The sequence below is a fragment of the Microplitis demolitor genome, chromosome 5 (assembly GCF_026212275.2).
Source record: "Microplitis demolitor isolate Queensland-Clemson2020A chromosome 5, iyMicDemo2.1a, whole genome shotgun sequence".
NCBI classification, from domain to species: domain Eukaryota; kingdom Metazoa; phylum Arthropoda; class Insecta; order Hymenoptera; family Braconidae; genus Microplitis; species Microplitis demolitor.
Window position 1 is genome coordinate 2669172 of NC_068549.1, and position 17308 is coordinate 2686479.

At 33.6% G+C, this 17308-nt stretch overlaps 5 protein-coding genes across 7 annotated transcripts; 1 reads left to right on the forward strand and 4 right to left on the reverse strand.

The window, feature by feature from the left end:
* Positions 1 to 261: 261 nt before the first annotated feature.
* On the reverse strand, positions 262 to 4534 carry LOC103577210 (kelch-like protein 10). Its single transcript, XM_008557768.1, has 6 exons — positions 4413 to 4534; positions 3431 to 4100; positions 1726 to 2413; positions 1431 to 1553; positions 444 to 611; positions 262 to 377 (listed from the first exon to the last, which is right to left on the reverse strand). The coding sequence occupies exons 1-6, from the start codon at positions 4532 to 4534 to the stop codon at positions 262 to 264; spliced, it is 1887 nt and encodes a 628-aa protein (XP_008555990.1).
* A 527-nt stretch (positions 4535 to 5061) lies between these two features.
* LOC103577133 (15-hydroxyprostaglandin dehydrogenase [NAD(+)]) lies at positions 5062 to 7702 on the forward strand. Its single transcript, XM_008557656.2, has 5 exons — positions 5062 to 5633; positions 5798 to 5921; positions 5999 to 6105; positions 6174 to 6502; positions 6621 to 7702. The coding sequence occupies exons 1-5, from the start codon at positions 5541 to 5543 to the stop codon at positions 6733 to 6735; spliced, it is 768 nt and encodes a 255-aa protein (XP_008555878.1). The 5' UTR covers positions 5062 to 5540; the 3' UTR covers positions 6736 to 7702.
* Positions 7703 to 7760: 58 nt separating this feature from the next.
* LOC103577132 (aldehyde dehydrogenase X, mitochondrial) lies at positions 7761 to 10849 on the reverse strand. Its single transcript, XM_008557654.3, has 7 exons — positions 10701 to 10849; positions 10409 to 10513; positions 10220 to 10321; positions 9720 to 9885; positions 8734 to 9649; positions 8013 to 8087; positions 7761 to 7945 (listed from the first exon to the last, which is right to left on the reverse strand). Exons 1-7 carry the CDS (start codon positions 10734 to 10736, stop codon positions 7879 to 7881), a joined length of 1467 nt encoding a protein of 488 aa, XP_008555876.1. The 5' UTR covers positions 10737 to 10849; the 3' UTR covers positions 7761 to 7878.
* Positions 10850 to 10994: 145 nt separating this feature from the next.
* Positions 10995 to 13593, reverse strand: LOC103577129 (aldehyde dehydrogenase X, mitochondrial). 2 transcript variants are annotated; one of them, XM_008557652.3, is made up of 8 exons: positions 13467 to 13593; positions 13029 to 13403; positions 12806 to 12907; positions 12273 to 12743; positions 12103 to 12205; positions 11739 to 12037; positions 11391 to 11674; positions 10995 to 11312 (listed from the first exon to the last, which is right to left on the reverse strand). In XM_008557652.3, exons 2-8 carry the CDS (start codon positions 13167 to 13169, stop codon positions 11243 to 11245), a joined length of 1470 nt encoding a protein of 489 aa, XP_008555874.1. In that variant the 5' UTR covers positions 13170 to 13403; positions 13467 to 13593; the 3' UTR covers positions 10995 to 11242. The 2 variants fall into 2 exon arrangements, with proteins under 2 accessions (XP_008555874.1, XP_008555873.1); XM_008557651.3 differs by having other exon boundaries at positions 13029 to 13235; positions 13467 to 13592.
* LOC103577131 (aldehyde dehydrogenase-like) lies at positions 13546 to 17280 on the reverse strand. Of its 2 annotated transcripts, XM_008557653.2 has the most exons (8): positions 17202 to 17280; positions 15481 to 15911; positions 15306 to 15407; positions 14773 to 15243; positions 14603 to 14705; positions 14127 to 14425; positions 13776 to 14059; positions 13546 to 13717 (listed from the first exon to the last, which is right to left on the reverse strand). In XM_008557653.2, exons 2-8 carry the CDS (start codon positions 15619 to 15621, stop codon positions 13651 to 13653), a joined length of 1467 nt encoding a protein of 488 aa, XP_008555875.1. In that variant the 5' UTR covers positions 15622 to 15911; positions 17202 to 17280; the 3' UTR covers positions 13546 to 13650. The 2 variants fall into 2 exon arrangements, with proteins under 2 accessions (XP_008555875.1, XP_014297184.1); XM_014441698.2 differs by lacking the exon at positions 17202 to 17280 and having other exon boundaries at positions 15481 to 16041.
* Positions 17281 to 17308: the final 28 nt, after the last annotated feature.

Sequence of the window (17308 nt, forward strand, 5' to 3'; positions counted from 1 at the left end):
TTAAAAAATCATGATAATTTAAAATTAGTATGACATCAAATTAAAACAGTAACTAATAAAAAATAGTTTTTTTTTTTAACTACTAAACAGTTTGTGAATTAATTAAATTTTCAGATTAGAAATCAATAAAAAAAAATTAACAAATAAATAAATAAAAAATAAAGAAAAATTTACGAGATGAAAATTTTTCAAAAATTCAGAAAAAATTATTTCAGCTTTTAAAAAATTTTTGAATAAAAAAAATACTATAAAAATTTGAAACTAATTTCGATGCGAGCGTGATCCACCATCGGGTTCGTTAATTTCGTCGTCTAGTTCAATGTGCGGACCTTCTCCACTTTGGTCAGGTTTCCCGCGATTTCTCGCACCAGCTTGCCCTACAAAATGTGAATTAAATTTTAAAATAAAAAAAAAAAAAATAAATAAAAATACTAGAAAAATACCTTGTCCGAAATTTTTTGTTTTACTGAGATACGAATAATCTTTGGCGTTAATTAATCCAGGAATCACACAAGCACTCAACGCACTTCTGTTCAAATTCATGGGCGATGCGTCGTACCATTCATTTGTATCGGGGTCATAACACTCAACATAAGCAATGGTCGTATACCCTAATTACAAATTCAATTATCAATCAAAAATATCCACAGAAGTTTATTTATTAACTTTTATTTTGAAAAAACTTTTTATCGTCATATTGAAAAAGTAAAAATAAATCTTCTGAGTTTATTTTCAATGATTAACACACGGAGATAATTTTTTGATAAAACTTACTCTACAATTTAGAGTAAACCTGCGCCAAAAATAAAATAAAAACTGATTTTTTTTATTTTATTTTTTATTCAAAAGTTATTCAAAATTTTGATTTTCTACCCCATAATTGAACACTATCTAGAAACGACGAGTAATTATTCATTCAAGCCCAGTTTTATTAGATAATTTTTTCCGTGTAGGCTACACAATAAGCCTAAAAATAACCCGAGTATAAAAATACTAAAGGGGTTGTCTTGTTTTTCTATTAAACTTTAAAAAATGTCATAGTAAAAAGCGTTTTTATGTAAGACACTGAAAAAAACAGTGTTAAAATGGACTTATTAACATCCAGTGAAATTTTTGGGGCAAATCTCCATTATTAAACATCTGGCGCCCACTCAGTAACATTGAAATGTCATTGTGCACAAATACTCTTTAGATTTCCCCATCAATTAGTAATTTTGTCGTATCATCAATTTTTAAACAATAAAAACCTTTTTTTTTTTTTTCTGTGTTTAAAATGGAGTTCGACTTCTGATACTTGAAAAGTAAAACAACTTTTTTTTAAACACCGAAAAAAATTTTAAGACCGCTACAGTGTTACATAAACACCCTTATCGTGTAGTTATATAAATATTTTGGTTAAAGTACAAAAAGTAAGTAAAATAAATGCAAACCATCATAGCCGCCAATAACAAAAATCATATCATCTAAAATAACGGTAGCAAAGTTGCTCCTGGCACGAAACATTTGCGTAACTTCTTGCCACTCTTCCGGCTGACTCGGATTATATCTTTCCGCTGGGGAGCCCGTCCCAAAAAAAGGTCAATTAAATATTAATCTTTAATTCCAATGATTCAGCCATAAACTTGGCAAAATATAGGATCCAGACAACCCGTCCCAAGTAACCCAACTTGAATGTCTACAATCCTATACCCACATCTCATATTATAAAATATTTAAGGATTTTACCAGAAGTAAGTCGGGTGAGTCCGCTGTATCCCCCGAACGCGTAGAGGCTGTCACGAAAAGCCACAAGGGAAACTCCAGTCCTGGGATTGATCATCGATTTTATGTAACTCCATTGACTCGTTTCGACGTCAAACGCCTCAGCAGAACTGTAAATGTCTTCTCCATTGAACCCGCCGACGATGTAAATTTTATTATTCAGCGCAGCTGCCGATGCATCTGAACGCTGCCGATGCATAGGCGGTATCATTTCCCACTGATTCCGTTTCGGCTCGTACCTCTCGCCAGATGACAGTCGTATCCGTCCATTTGAGCCACCCAGGGCGTAAATTTTACCCCCATGGGTACATACGCTCACGTAACAACGTACGTGATACATACAGGCCTTTTCGTGCCATTCCTTTGTCACAGGATCGTAACAACGCACGGTATTGAAGTGCTCACGTCCGTCGAAACCTCCGATCACGTATATCAAGTTATTTAAAGTACACAGACCGTGATAAGCACGTGGTACCACGTCAGTATTTACTGATAAAAACCAACGATCTGCTCTTGTGTCGTAAGTTTCTACAAAACTTGTGGGTGAACCTCCGCTCCAACCCCCGATTGCGAATAAAATTTCATAGGGAATTCGTGGACGGGAAAATATTTCTGTATTTGTACTCGATGATTCTATGATACGTTGACACTCCTATTGAATAATAATAATAATTAAAATTATTATTGTTTGCATTAAAAAAAAAAATTTGCTGAAAACTTGAAAAATGATCTTGAAGTTAACAGATGATTTCCAATTTTCGGATTTTTTTAAAAGGTCAATTATGAAAAAAAAAAAATAAGTAAAAAAATGCACATGTAGAAAATTAAAAAAACTATATGTGCAATTTTTTAAAATATTTTTTTTTTTAATAATTTGTGGTTTTAAAAAATTTTTTTAAATTATTAGACGTTGGCTAACTTCAGTATCATCTGAAATTAGAAGACGATTAAGAATTTACGGATTTTTTTGCGACAGTTGAATTTTAAAAAAAAACTAAAAATATGCACTTGTAGAAAATTTGAAAAACTACAAGTGCAATTTTCTGAAATATTTTTTTTTTTTAATTTATGGTAGAAAAAAAAATTCAAAAATTAGACGTCACCTAACTTGAGAAAAATTTCGAGATTTTCCAAAATTTTTAATAGAATTGATAGCGTTTTGTAAAAACATGCTTTATTTGAGTAAAATCTTAATAAATAATTTAGTTGAAGAAGGAAAATACGTGCGGTTGATTTTGATAAATTTTTGTGGTTAATTTATAAAGGGTATTTTTTATTTTTATAGGGATCTGACGCAGGTAAAAAGACTTTGTGTTATTTAAATAATTGAACAAGCAAATTTTATTCCAGAGTAATCATCAAATATTTAACGAGAGGTTTTCAAGTGGAAATTAAATTTTTTATAATTTTTTCAATGAAAATCACTCTCTCTTTGTATGGTGGTTTTAAATATTTTTTCAAATTCTTATTGTATAGAAAAATTAAAAATTTGAATATTTTCAAAAATTTCTTGAAACATTAGAAAAAATTCTGAAATCGTCTCTAGATAATTTTTAAAAAATTAGTCCGGAGTTTCGGAGAAAAATTTTTAAATCAAAATTATAAAAAAATGTACGATAGGTTAAACTAAGGCTTAATTAAAAATAAAAATTGAATTGAAAAAAATTACCAGATTATCTTGAATAGGTTTCCAGGTTAAAATATTATTAGAAATATATTTCGAATTAATGAGACCAAAACGAATGCACTTGAGAAGTTTAGTCAAGTATCCCAATCTCTCTTGTTCCTTAACTTCCACCCAAGTTTTTACAGCCTCGAAAACAACTTCTTCGTTCCTAACATTAAGCTCATCGTCACTAAGTATAGCGCACAGTTCCCCAGAACTCAATTCTTTGAACTCCGTGCTCTGTCTTAATATTTTTTTAAAATTGTGTCTTATGTATTTTCGCGTCTTCTCCTCAAGGTCGTGGCAGAAATAGTGTCGCGCGTATTTATAAACCCCTAGGCAGTTTTCGGGCCACAGTTCTTGGAGCAGAAACTGACAGCAAAGTTTAACGACTCCAAGAACTTCAAATTGATCAGCAACAGGCAGCAGTTGTTCAACATTTTCAACAGTCACTTTGCACGTTCCGGTGTATGCGTAGTCCAGGATTAATGTAAATAAATTACCAGGTACCCAATTTATTGTCACTTCCTTCGTATCGCTGGTATTCCCTCTCAAATTGTTGGTAAATAAAGCCTTGAAATAAGGACTTACTGCCGATAAAATTGCTCGGTGGATTGGATAAATTTCGTCTCCCGCGCATATTATTTTGCCATCACAAAGTTGACTATTTGCACTAAATAAATTATTTATTTTACTACTGATTATAATTAGCAAAATATTTAATATTAGACATAATTAGGGAGCCCAATTTATGAAAATTTGAATTGTGAAAAAAATTGAGCCCAATTTGCATATTTACTAACAAGTAAATTTCACAGAGAAAAAAAATAGTCCATTCTACTACATAGAAATTTTTCTTAAATTTATAAATTTCAATTTTATCCCTATGTAAGTCAGGAAAAGTTTCTGTAAATTTATCAATCACTAATTTTTTCTCTGTGTTTTTATAAAAAAAATTATTCCTAAAATAAATAAAAAAATTTACCGAAGTTCAGACCAAACTGCTGGAAATTCAATAACTTTATAATCTGTTGGCAGACAAACGCATTTTTTTTTATCGTTTTGTTTTCTCTTAATCTGCTGTCTATGCCCCGAATAATTGGGCATCTCAGATTAAAACAACAAGATTTTATAACTTTTATCACTAATTAAAAAATCCTTACTAATTAAAAAAAAAATGTAAATAAATAATTATTGAAATTTAAAAGTTTGTTTATCGATTGACGTATTTTTGATCCGATTGCGCTGAATGCGCAGTCGTGGTAATGACATTTGAATAAAATTTATCAAACAAATGACAAACTCTACTTAATTAATAAAAACCAATTATTATTTTCAGTTCAATTGCGGATATTCAAATAATAAAAACCCAAGGTTTTAATTTTTTTTAAAAAAAAAGTATTGAGGTTTTAAATTGTTTAGAACATACAGGATATGGGAATCGATATTTTCCATAAATAGATTGTGTAAGAAAGGAAGAGGAAGAATAAAACAACTCCCGTATTAACATTACCTGAGTAGAGGGTGTATAGTAATAGGGGGTGGGTGGGAGGAAGAGGGGGAGTTTGAGTGAAAGAAATAAGAGTGTGAGTGCGCTGACTCAGTAAAGTCGCGCCGCCGCATCGCGGGCCACACCTCGCGACCGATACCCTCAGTTTGCGATACATCTCCCACATGGACACTAGCTACTGGTGTGTAACTGAAAGTGTGTACTGTATAGAGTCGTTATATTCATCCCCAACTGTGGTATCTACAACAGAACCCGCTATCTCCTTCATCTCGATGTCTGTCTGACTCATTCGTTCCCTTTCTACTCGAGTGCTGGTCCCTATTTTCGACGTTTCGGCGCATTCAAGGTCGTGTTCACTTTCATCTCATGTTTGTAGTAACAAGCTGACTAGTCTACTACTGTGGATTTTTGCAATACCGTGAACTTGAAAGATCCATTCAGACAAATTTTTATATTCATTATATTAAAATTATTTATTTTTACTATAAAGTTTTCTTAATTAATTACTTACTTGTGCGGAAATCAGGACTATTGATTTTAGTGCCGGTAAATTTGTTACAGGACTTAGTAGAAGGATATTTTTAAAAATTAATTTTATTAAAAATGGAATTAAAAGGGAAAGTTGCTTTAGTTACTGGGGGATCTTCGGGAATCGGCAGAGCTTTTGTTGAAGAATTACTCAATCAAGGAGCTAAGGTACTTCTTCATTTTTTATATTGTCTTGGAAATTTTTTCTCTTAGATAAAAGCTGTGTATTTTTATATGGAGCAATAAGAGACTGAATAGGGGAGTTGGGAAAATTATAAATAGAGATTATTTTTAGATGTAGATTTTAATTATTTTAAAATTGTGTTCTCAAGGTTACGATATGTGATATTAATGCCGAAGAAGGTGAAAAATTAGCAAATGGGTTGGCACTTAGACACGGTAAAGATCGTGTTATTTATTGTCAGTGTGATGTTACTGATTATCCTCAATTTGAAGGTAATTATTATTTTTTTTTTTTTTTTTTTTTTCATTATTTTAAAATTATAATTATTTAAAAAAATTTTTTACGGCAGAATCATTCAGAATAACAATTTCAACATTTGGTCATATTGATATTCTTATCAATAATGCAGGGATCATGAATGATAGATTTTGGGAGCTTGAGGTCGACATTAATCTCGTAAGTTTTTAAAATAAATTTTTTTTTTTAATTTGAATTTGAATTTAAATTTAAATTTAAATTTGCAGAATGGAGTAATTCGGGGTACGATGTTGGCACAGCGATATTTAGGAATAGACAAGGGTGGCCGCGGGGGTGTTGTGATAAACACGGGCAGCAATGTGAGTTTGAATCCATACGTAAGTGTCCCGATATATTCGGCAACGAAGGCGGCAATTGTCAGTCTCACCCGAGCATTTGGTGACAAATATCACGTGGATCTCACTGGAGTTAAAGTGATGTCTTTGTGTCCAAGTGCGACAGACAGCAATCTTGTTCGTGATGTGGGCAAACAATTGCTATCACCTAGATACGAAGACGCTTGGCGTCGTGATACCGCCTCCTGCATTCCACAAAAGTAAAAACTTTTTTTTTTTTTTAATTAAAATTGTCAATTAAATATGAGGTCTTGTAGGTCAAAAAAAGATCTGTTACGGCTGAATTTAAATATTAATAAAAATAAATTTTTTTTTCAGAGCTGAACATGTGGCCAAAGCATTAACACACGTGCTGACAAACGGAAAGAGCGGAAGTGTTTGGCTCGTAGAAAACAGCCAACCCGTTCGTGAAATAGTCTTCCCGAAGCATTAAACTAAAAAATAATAAAATAACTCATTTAAATTTTAAAAGTATGTTAAGTAAAAAAATATCACATTTGATAAAAAAATTTTGAGACATTCCTCGCTTCACCTGCTGAATAAATCCTGCCGTTTTATACACCGTCGATAAATTTTTTAAGGAAAGTAAGCGATTATCTACTCCGCCCAAACGGACTCCCGAGCTCATAAATTTGAATTTTTAAATTTTCATCATTCGCATTGATATTTTGCAACAAACCAAACTTATTTATAATAATAAGTGTTTAAAAAAAAATTATAATAATTAATTACTTTTTCAGACAGTGTCCCCCCACTTTTTCAAAGTATTCTTTAGGAACTTTTTTTACAGTTGTCATCAATTAGGAGTTAAACAAAATTTCAGGCGATGTCAATTTTAGAATTCGAATTTTCAGATTTCGTAGGCTAAAATTTATTACCCGATTTCGTTTGACATCAAATTGATGACAACTGTAAGTAATTTTTTCTTAATTAATTAATAAAATTTACTACATTTATGACCGTTCAAGGTCATTGAATATTTATAAAAAGTGAGGGAAGATATTGTCTGAGAATGTTTTTAAAGTGAACAGAGAGGAAGTAACTTTTATTAATGATAGATTAATTAAAAGAAAAAAAAAGTGATTTTTTATGCGGCTATAGCTATAATTGTTTGGAAAGTCAGTCACTGGCCTATAAATAATAGGCGAACAAACTTCCGAGTCTATAGTCAAGACGTCGAGACGTTTAAAACTAACTGACGCTATTTATAAACTTTTTTTATATTTAAAAATTTAAACTTAAGTTTTTTTAGTATAAATTTTTTATATATTGTTATTATTGTACATTATCTAGTCATTGAAGTAAGTAAAAAAATTGTTGGCTCGATATTATCTTATAATAATAATTATTATTATTATTATTTGCTCGGTTTGTATGCGTGGTATAAAAAATAAAAAAATGCTCTAGCTTTTTTCTTAACTATGTCTAAATTTTTACATATCCGCTTTTAAATTTTTAAATACATTTAAATTTATTCATTGAAAAAATATTCATTTATTTTATCCTTTAGTACACAAAATATATAAGCTGTTACAAAAGGAAGGATTAAAAATTTATAACAAAGTTTTTTTAAATTCTAAATCGCTGGGACTCTGATTGAAATCGTTTTAGTCTCCAGGTAACCTTCCAATCCATCTTCGCCTCTGAAAAAATTAATTCAAAATTCATTTAGAATTTAAAAAAAAAAAAAGTGATTAAATAATAACTTACAATTCACGTCCAATTCCTGATTTTTTGTACCCGCCAAATGGAGTTTGGGGTGTAATGGCATCATAGCAATTGACCCTTTAATAAAAAAAAATATTAAAGATGTTAATTTTAAAAAATCAAATTTATTATTATAATTAATCCCGATAGCAAAACTCTAGTCAGAAAGTTGTTGTCAATTAGTGGCAATCAAGATGATGACAATTTTCAACTTTTATAACTATTGACTACAAATTGTCACCATTTTCCCAGAAAGTTGACATCAATTTACTGCCGCAACCTATCAACTAATAGATGTCAATTTTTCCCACCAACTCTCAGAATTGCTGGCAACTTATGGAAATGCGAATTTTTGCAGCTAACTTGCTGACAAGACTGCAGTAAGTTGTCATTAATTTGCTGCCAGTTTTAGCCATCAGGGAATTTGAAAAAATTCAAGAGAATTTCTACTTTGTCAATCGTGAACTTACACGTGACTAACCTCTAATATTAAATTAATTTATTAATTATAATTAAACTATCAGGACTTTAATTAACAAATTGTTATTTTATAGAGCCCTAGTCTAAAGTAATCCGAAGCTGAAGAAAAAAAATTGAGACAATTGATTGCATATTTTGTCGAAAATTTTGTCTACATACATTAGAGTACACACGGGCTAACGGAAAACGATGAACGGGAGTTAAATTTGATTGTTTACGCACTGGAAAAAATTAATCTAATTACCAAACAGATCCAGCGTCAACGGATTGAGTGAATTGCAGAGCTTTGTTGATGTCGTTGGTAATAACAGCAGCTGCGAGACCGTAAGTCGTATTATTGGCTCTCTCAATAACCTCTTCCATGGTTTCAAACTTGAGAATACATTGGACCGGTCCAAAAATTTCTTCCCTAGCGATCTTCATGTTGTCTTTGACATTTGAAAAGACAGTCGGTTTGATAAAGAAGCCGACGGTGCCCTCGCGATCTCCACCAGTTTCACAAACGGCGCCTTCATCTTTGCCGCTTTTTATCAGCCCCATTACTTTATCAAACATCTCCTGGTCAATTTGCGGTCCCTGGACAGTTTGCGGGTTAAAAGGGTCTCCAACCTTCCGCTTCATCGCGAGCTCTTTGGCTGCCTTGACGAACTGATCATAGATCTTCGCATGCACGAAAGTTCTGGAACCCGCGCAGCAAGACTGTCCGTGATTGTCAAAGAGAGCTCTGTGCGCTATGTTCGCAGCTTCAGGAATGTCGGCGTCATCAAAAACGACAATGGGACTTTTGCCGCCGAGTTCCAAGCTCACGTGCTTCAGATTACTCTTTGCAGAGGCGCCCAAAATCACGTGTCCTATTTCCGTGGAGCCGGTGAACGCAACTTTACGGATATCTGGATGCTCTGTGATCGCTGCTCCAGCAGTTGGTCCATATCCCGGCACAATATTTATCACCCCAGCAGGGAATCCCGCCTCTTTAACTAACGCTCCGATATAAAGAGCCGTCAGCGGCGTTTGCTCTGCGGGCTTTAGTATAATCGTGCATCCGGCTGCTAAAGCTGGGCCCCATTTCCAGGCCAACATCATTATTGGATAATTCCATGGTATTATTTGTCCCACGACTCCAATTGGTTCTTTACGGGTCATTGTAAAATTACCACCATCTGAGCAATTAAAAACAGTTGGTTTTAGTTATTGATGTAATTTTTTTCTGAAATTTTTTGAATTATTTACCAGATGGAATGGTATTGCCGTGGATTTTATCACACCACCCGGCGTAATATCTCAAAGTTGATACACTTGCTTGGATATCTACGACAGAACTCTCGAATGTCTTGCCATTGTCGAGTGTTTCGAGATTGGCCAGATAATTGATATCTCTTTCTATTAAATCAGCGAGCTGTCAAAATAATGTAACGTATTATTTAAATTTTTTATCTAAAAATAATTTTGATAAAAATATTCGAGAGAATTTTAAAACTTTGAAAAATAATTAGGAAGTTTTTGAAATTTGAAAACTGTAAGACTTTTTAAAATTCAAAAACTGTCTAAAAAATAAAAACAAAAAATTTAAAAATTCAAAAACTGCCTAAAGTTAAAAAATATTTATAAAATTTTTTAGACCAAAAAAAATATGAAATACCCCTGGTGGGAGTCGAAAAAAGTTTTATGAAAAATAATTAATTGATAAAAAAAATATTTCTATGAAAATTGGTGTCTTTTAAATGAATTACTTTATTGATAAGCAGCCCGCGAGCAGATGCATCCATTGCGCGCCATGGAGATCCCCTTGCAAACGCTCGCTTCGCAGCAGCTACCGCTCTATCAACATCAGCCTTTAAATTAAACAAACATCACATGTGAATATAAATACTCCTCATAAATATACATTACAATCTCTAGTCTCCATAAATAAAACATACTTTATCTCCTTCAGATACTTGAATAATTACAGCTCCATTTGACGGATTGACTGTTGGAAATTTTTTCCCACTGACTGCGTCCACGAACTCGTTGTTTATAAACAGCTTTAAAAATTTTATTAATTACTTAGAGTTTTATATTTCATTTGCTACTCGCTACTTAAAATACTCCAAGCCTTTTACTAAATTATCATTTAATAACCGGTTTAGTTATCGCTTGTTTTTAGCAACAAAATGCCTGATATATTAATGCCGGAAATTTTAAATAATAATACATGTAAAAATTTGTTACCTGGGTATACTTTATTGCCGGTTTAGGATTTGCCATTTTGGAGTTGCCGCGCTGGCCAAAATTTTCAAATTAATTAATTAAAGACTTAGGTGTAAGAATGGAACCCAAATTAGGAATGAGAACTGACAGTTTTATGTAGAACAAACAACGCGAGAAAACTCAAGTGACTTGCGCATCGAGTGCGGCCTTCGTTTTATATAATCAACTATCATTTAAGAGGGGATTTATATTTAATTCGCAATGCTAGTGTATTATGATATTATATCATTCATGTATGCGTATAAATATACGTCTCGATAATATATAATATGTATGAGGGCTTGAAGTATGATTAATAAATTGGTGATGATTGATGATGTGAGAATGATTGACACGCGATGAAAATAATAAAAATAATGAGATATAAACAAACCACTTTAACTTTGGAGTTGATAATAAATGGGAGTATCAAATTGATGATAATTTATTATTAATATTATTCTTATATTATTAAATTGTTTTATTAGGAATACATACAGGATACTAGACGAGACAAAATTTAATTAATAATTATTGGAAACTTTTATGGAAATTGTTTTTGTTTCTAAATACTGGTCCAAAGCCTCGGCGCCGCTAGAAATAAAAATTCATTATTTGAGTGATTAGTAATGAGTTTTTTTGGAGGAAGAGAAAGTCAAAGGATGTGCTTACAGTTCGCGACCGATTCCTGATTGTTTGTAGCCGCCGAAAGGAGCTTGAGGTGTGATTGCGCCGTAATGATTTACCCAGACGTTGCCAGACTCGACGGATTGGGCAAATTTAATGGCTTTGTTTATGTCGTTGGTCAATACTCCGGCTGCGAGACCGTAAGTCGTTTTGTTTGCGCGTTTTATCACGTCTTCGATACTGTCAAATTTTAAAATCGACTGGACGGGACCAAAAATTTCCTCTTTAGCTATCGTCATCTCGTCGGTTACGTTGGCGAAAATTGTCGGCTGGTAAATAAATGGATAATTAGTTTGATGATTGATGAAAACTTATAAATGGAGGGAAATTAACCTGGATAAAGAATCCTTTAAGTCCGAGACGTTCGCCGCCGGTGACCAAAGTCGCGCCTTCTTTTTTTCCGGTCGCGATGTATTTTATGACGCGATCGAAAATTTCTTTTTCTACTTGGGGTCCTTGGTCGGTTAATTCGTCGAAAGGATCTCCGAGTTTTCGTTTCAGTGCCAGTTCCTTTGATTTTTTAACGAACTCGTCGTAAATTTTTGAGTGAACGTAAGTTCGCGATGCAGCGAAACAAAGTTGCCCCGCGTTATTAAAAATAGCGTCGTGAGCTTTCTTTGCTGCCTCGTCCACTGTAAAAAAAAAAATAATTTACTGTCTGAGATCAGTATATTCTATATATATTAACATTGCATACCATCGACGTCATCAAAAATAACTAGAGGGCTCTTTCCGCCGAGTTCAAGACTCACTCGTTTGAGATTACTGTTTCCTGATGCCACCATTATTTTTTTTCCCACCTGACAAACAATTTAAAAAATATTATGAACCATAAAAATAAAAACTCCAATGGATTCCAGGATTTACCTCCACAGATCCAGTGAATGCGATCTTGGAAATGTCAGGATGCTCGGCGAGAGCAGCTCCAGCAGTAGAACCGTACCCAGTGACAATATTAATAACTCCTGGAGGAAATCCTGCCTCTTTAGTGAGCGCAGCAACGTACAAATTGCACAGCGGAGTCTGTTCTGCTGGTTTTAGAACCAACGTACATCCGGCTGCTAAAGCCGGGCCCCATTTAAAAGCAAGAAGAATAATTGGATAATTCCAAGGAGTGATTTGTCCCACGACTCCAACTGGTTCTTTTCTAGTCATCACTAAACTCCCATCGTCTGTCGGCATTGTCTGCCCATGAATTTTATCGCACCACCCAGCATAGTAACGAAGAATTTCCACAGCCATATGAGTTTCTCCTACCGCATGAAGAAAAGGTTTTCCATTTTCCAGAGTCTGGATACTCGCAATCTGTTGGGCATCTCGTTCAACCAAATCCGCAAACTGCAAAAATAAAATCACTCATCAACTCCCAACTGGACTTCCAACAATACAATTTTCCATACCTTGTTCAAAAGCGCAGCTCGCTGGGCAGGCTGAAGATTTCTCCACTCAGATCCTCGAGCAAATGCAGCCTGGGCAGCCGCCACCGCCTTGTCAACATCAGCCTCAACAAAAATCCCCTCAATTAAATCCCATCCCCACTAAATATTCAAACCCCGAAATCCCAAAAAAAAAAAAAAAAAAAAAAAAAAAAAAAAAAATAATAATAATAATAATAAATCTCACCTTATCCCCTTCTGCCACTTCCGCTACTACCGACTCATCCACCGGATTGATACTCGGAAATGTTTTACCGCCCACAGAGTCAACAAACTCATTATTTATAAACAACTTCTTATACTTTATTTCAGTCTTCTGATTCGCCATGTCGACTCCACGATACGTCGATCGACTTTGACTCTACAACGGGCTCTCTATCCCCTGACTAAAGAACTAAGACACACATACATTCATATCTCTATATATAGACATGGTTGCCTACTACAGCTGAAGCAAACACGGTAAAAATTTCGACCAGCTGCAATAAATCCAACGATAAATTGTTCTCGTTGAACTCACAATGAAAACGCTGCAGCTGACGTCACGTGATGTTATCGTCACCTGTATCTGATTGTCAATCAACAACATTCCGATCGATAATCCTCATAATCAACTCATACTCACCAGTAATGCCATTATCCCCTAGTTAACACCTCAGCCTTGGCTTAAATGCATGCAAGTATAGGATGTAAATCACAAACAATTAACTAAACTAAACTTTTATTCCTATTTAATGCTCACATAAAATAAATTTAAATCAATTCTTAGTTGTAAAATTAGTATTAAACTTTTATTATTGATCGATCAATTAACCAGATAAAGTTTTAATTGATATTGTCTTCGTCTCCAAGTAATAGTCCAAGGACTCAGCGCCACTAAAATTAAAATACGTTCGATTATTTGTTTATTGAGACTTATTGTTTACGCACTTACAGTTCACGACCAATTCCTGACTGTTTGTAGCCACCGAAGGGAGCCTGAGGCATCAAAACTGCGTATTGGTTGATCCAGACGTTACCGGACTCTATTTCCTGGGCAAATTTAATCGCTTTGTTGATATCGTTGGTCAAAACACCGGCTGCTAGACCGTAAGTTGTCTTGTTTGCGCGTTTTATCACTTCCTCCATGGTGTCGAACTTCAAGATTGACTGGACGGGTCCGAAAATTTCTTCTTTGGCGATTGTCATGTCGTCGGTTACGTCGGCGAATATTGTGGGCTGCAGAGAAATTTATTATTTTTTATTTAGAGTCAGTTGGGTTTTGAGAAATTTAGTAAGCAGGTACTTGGATAAAGTATCCGAGGTCTCCGTGACGGTTTCCACCGGTTATGAGCCTTGCGCCTTCGACCTCGCCAGTTTTTATGAATCCCATGACGTTGTCGAACTTTTCTTTTTGAACTTGAGGCCCTTGCTCGGTATTTGGGTCAAAAGGATCGCCGAGAATGCGTTTCAGAGCTAGATCTTTAGATTTTTGGACGAACTCGTCGTAGATTTTTGAGTGGACGTAAGTTCGGGTCGCGGCTGCACAGATTTGACCGGAAAAATGGAAAATAGCTTCGTGGGCTAGTTTTACTGCTTCATCGACTGTTTAAAAAAAATTACACTTGATTATTATCCATAATAATTATAAATTTGAGCGTAGACTAAATCAAAAAATTTTGGAAATTCGAAAAATCTAGACATGACTATAATTTAGTTCTTTATATTCAATACTTTGTACCGAGCTCGTGAAAAAAAACACCAATATTGCTATGTACAAACCATTGACGTCATCAAAAATAACCAAAGGACTCTTTCCGCCGAGTTCAAGGCTGACATGTTTGAGATTACTGTTTCCTGATGCCACCATTATTTTTTTTCCAACCTGACAAACAATTTGAAAAATATTATGAGCTATAAAAATAAAAACTTCAATGGATTCCAAGATTTACCTCCACAGATCCAGTGAATGCGATCTTGGAAACGTCAGGATTCTCGGCCAGAGCAGCTCCAGCAGTAGAACCGTACCCAGTGACAAAATTAATAACTCCTGGAGGAAATCCTGCCTCTTTAGTAAGCGCAGCGACGCACAAATTGCACAGCGGAGTCAGTTCTGCTGGTTTTAGAACCAACGTACATCCAGTTGCCAAAGCAGGGCCCAATTTTAAAGCAAGAAGCATAATTGGATAATTCCAAGGAGTGATTTGTCCTACGACTCCAACTGGTTCTTTTCTAGTCATCACTAAACTCCCATCGTCTGACGGCATTGTCTGCCCATGAATTTTATCGCACCACCCAGCATAGTAACGAAGAATTCCCGCAGCCATATGAGTTTCTCCTACCGCATGAAGAAAAGGTTTTCCATTTTCCAGAGTCTGGATACTCGCAATCTGTTGGGCATCTCGTTCAACCAAATCCGCAAGCTGCAAAAATAAAATCACTGATCAACTCCCAACTCGACTTCCAACAATACAATTTTCCATACCTTGTTCAGAAGCGCAGCTCGCTGGGCAGGCTGAAGATTTCTCCATTCAGATCCTCGAGCAAATGCAGCCTGGGCAGCCGCCACCGCCTTGTCAACATCAGCCTCAACAAAAACACAGTTGTAAATAAATTTAAACATTCATAATAATATCCTTGACAAAAAATTTTAATCTCACTTTCAATCCCTCAGAAACTTCTGCCAGCAGCTCCTCAGTCGTCGGATTTATCACAGCAAATTTTTTCCCACATTCCGAATCAACAAACTCATTATTTATAAATAATTGGGTGTATTTTATATCAACTTTCGTGTTTGCCATTATATCGACAAAAAATCGTAAGAAGTTGTATGAAACAGTAGCGAGTTTTTATGACAAAATGATGTCGAAGACAGCAGACCATTGGTTTATGTATGTAAATTCATCGCTGATAGCCGCTGTATAATAAAGAGTGCAGCATACAATTTAGCTAATTATCAGTATTCAAATTTCCACATTGATAATTACACAGCAATGATGACTTGTATTTATTTTCATAGAAATTTTCAACACGAAAATAAACGTTTTGCAGGTCAACGGGGTGACGGACGCGGGGATGACAAGTGTATTGACTTGGGCATAGAAAATAAATAATAGTAATCATGAAAAATTACAGGAAGGAAACAAATAACAGGCAAATAATATCAAATAACTGCACAATGAAATGTGTAAGAAAAAGTACATGTGTAAAATTTGTGTTAAATATTTAAGATTTTGTGTGTTTATTTAACACTGTTATCTTGCATGACCAGATTTTAATTTATTTCTTCTGTAGCAAAAAAAAAATTTATTTCATACAAAAATAACACTTTTTTAAATGTGTTGCTGTTAAATCAACACAATGTTTAAAAATATGTTTGTATTTTCACACATCAACGCATGTTAAAATAACACTAAAATAAACGTGGACTCTTTTTTACACGCGGTTTGTGTTAATTATCATGAAAAATTTTTTTCTGTGCAAATTGATTAATGTTAGTCAAACAAGATAACAAAGTGTTAAATTTACATATAAGAATTTCAAATATTAAACACTCAAATATTTTTTACACATCAACGGAATGTTTTTGATAAAAATATCGTCTGATATTTCATTTTTTAAATAATTACTACTGCCTGTAAAATTAATATTATTTAAATTTAAATAATTTACTAACAATAAAAAAATAATTTAAGTGAAGTAAGATAAAATACATGTTAATTTAAATTTTTATCTCATGATTTAAAAATTCTGTCATGTAAAAATCATTTATATTAATGCATTTAAAATCTACATATTTTATAATTCTTGCTGAGTTTATCGTTAATTACTTCAATTATCCTTTAATTTTAATTAAAATTAGTAAGAGTGAAATTTTCAGTAAAGATTTTTTTTCTGTTACTGATTTAATTCTTTAAGCAAATTTTCATCCGGCTGTCATTTAATATTTTAACGCTGGTTTTTTAGCGGTCGTGAAAAATTTTCAGTGAACACAAATTTTATCCGGAGTAAATGTGGACTGGGTGACTGTGTATTAATTTAATCTCTTTGTAGTAAAATTCACTTCGAAGGAAGTTTATTTTTATATTAAAACACCGAACTCGTGAATCCGGATTTTAAAAAAAATCTAGATCACTTCGGAATCCGGCTAGAAAAGCAAACTCCTTATTTACTCCATATGCGGACATTTTTTTTAAACTCCCAATTTTTTACAATGTAGTAAAACTTTTAAAAAATTATTCACCTAAAAAAAAAAACAATTTTTTTTTCAAATTCATAAATTTATAAAATATTATTTTATTTGTTTCCCTTCAGAAACTCCGGAACGAGTGAAATAAAATCCGTAATCACCCGGAATTTTTAACTGAGTACTTACTAATACCGTCTTAATTAAAATTCAAATTCCACAGCATCAGCATCATGCCCTTCTTTTAAAAAGTAATCATTTTATCTAAATCTACTCCATTATTCTCAACGCAGCCCTGATTT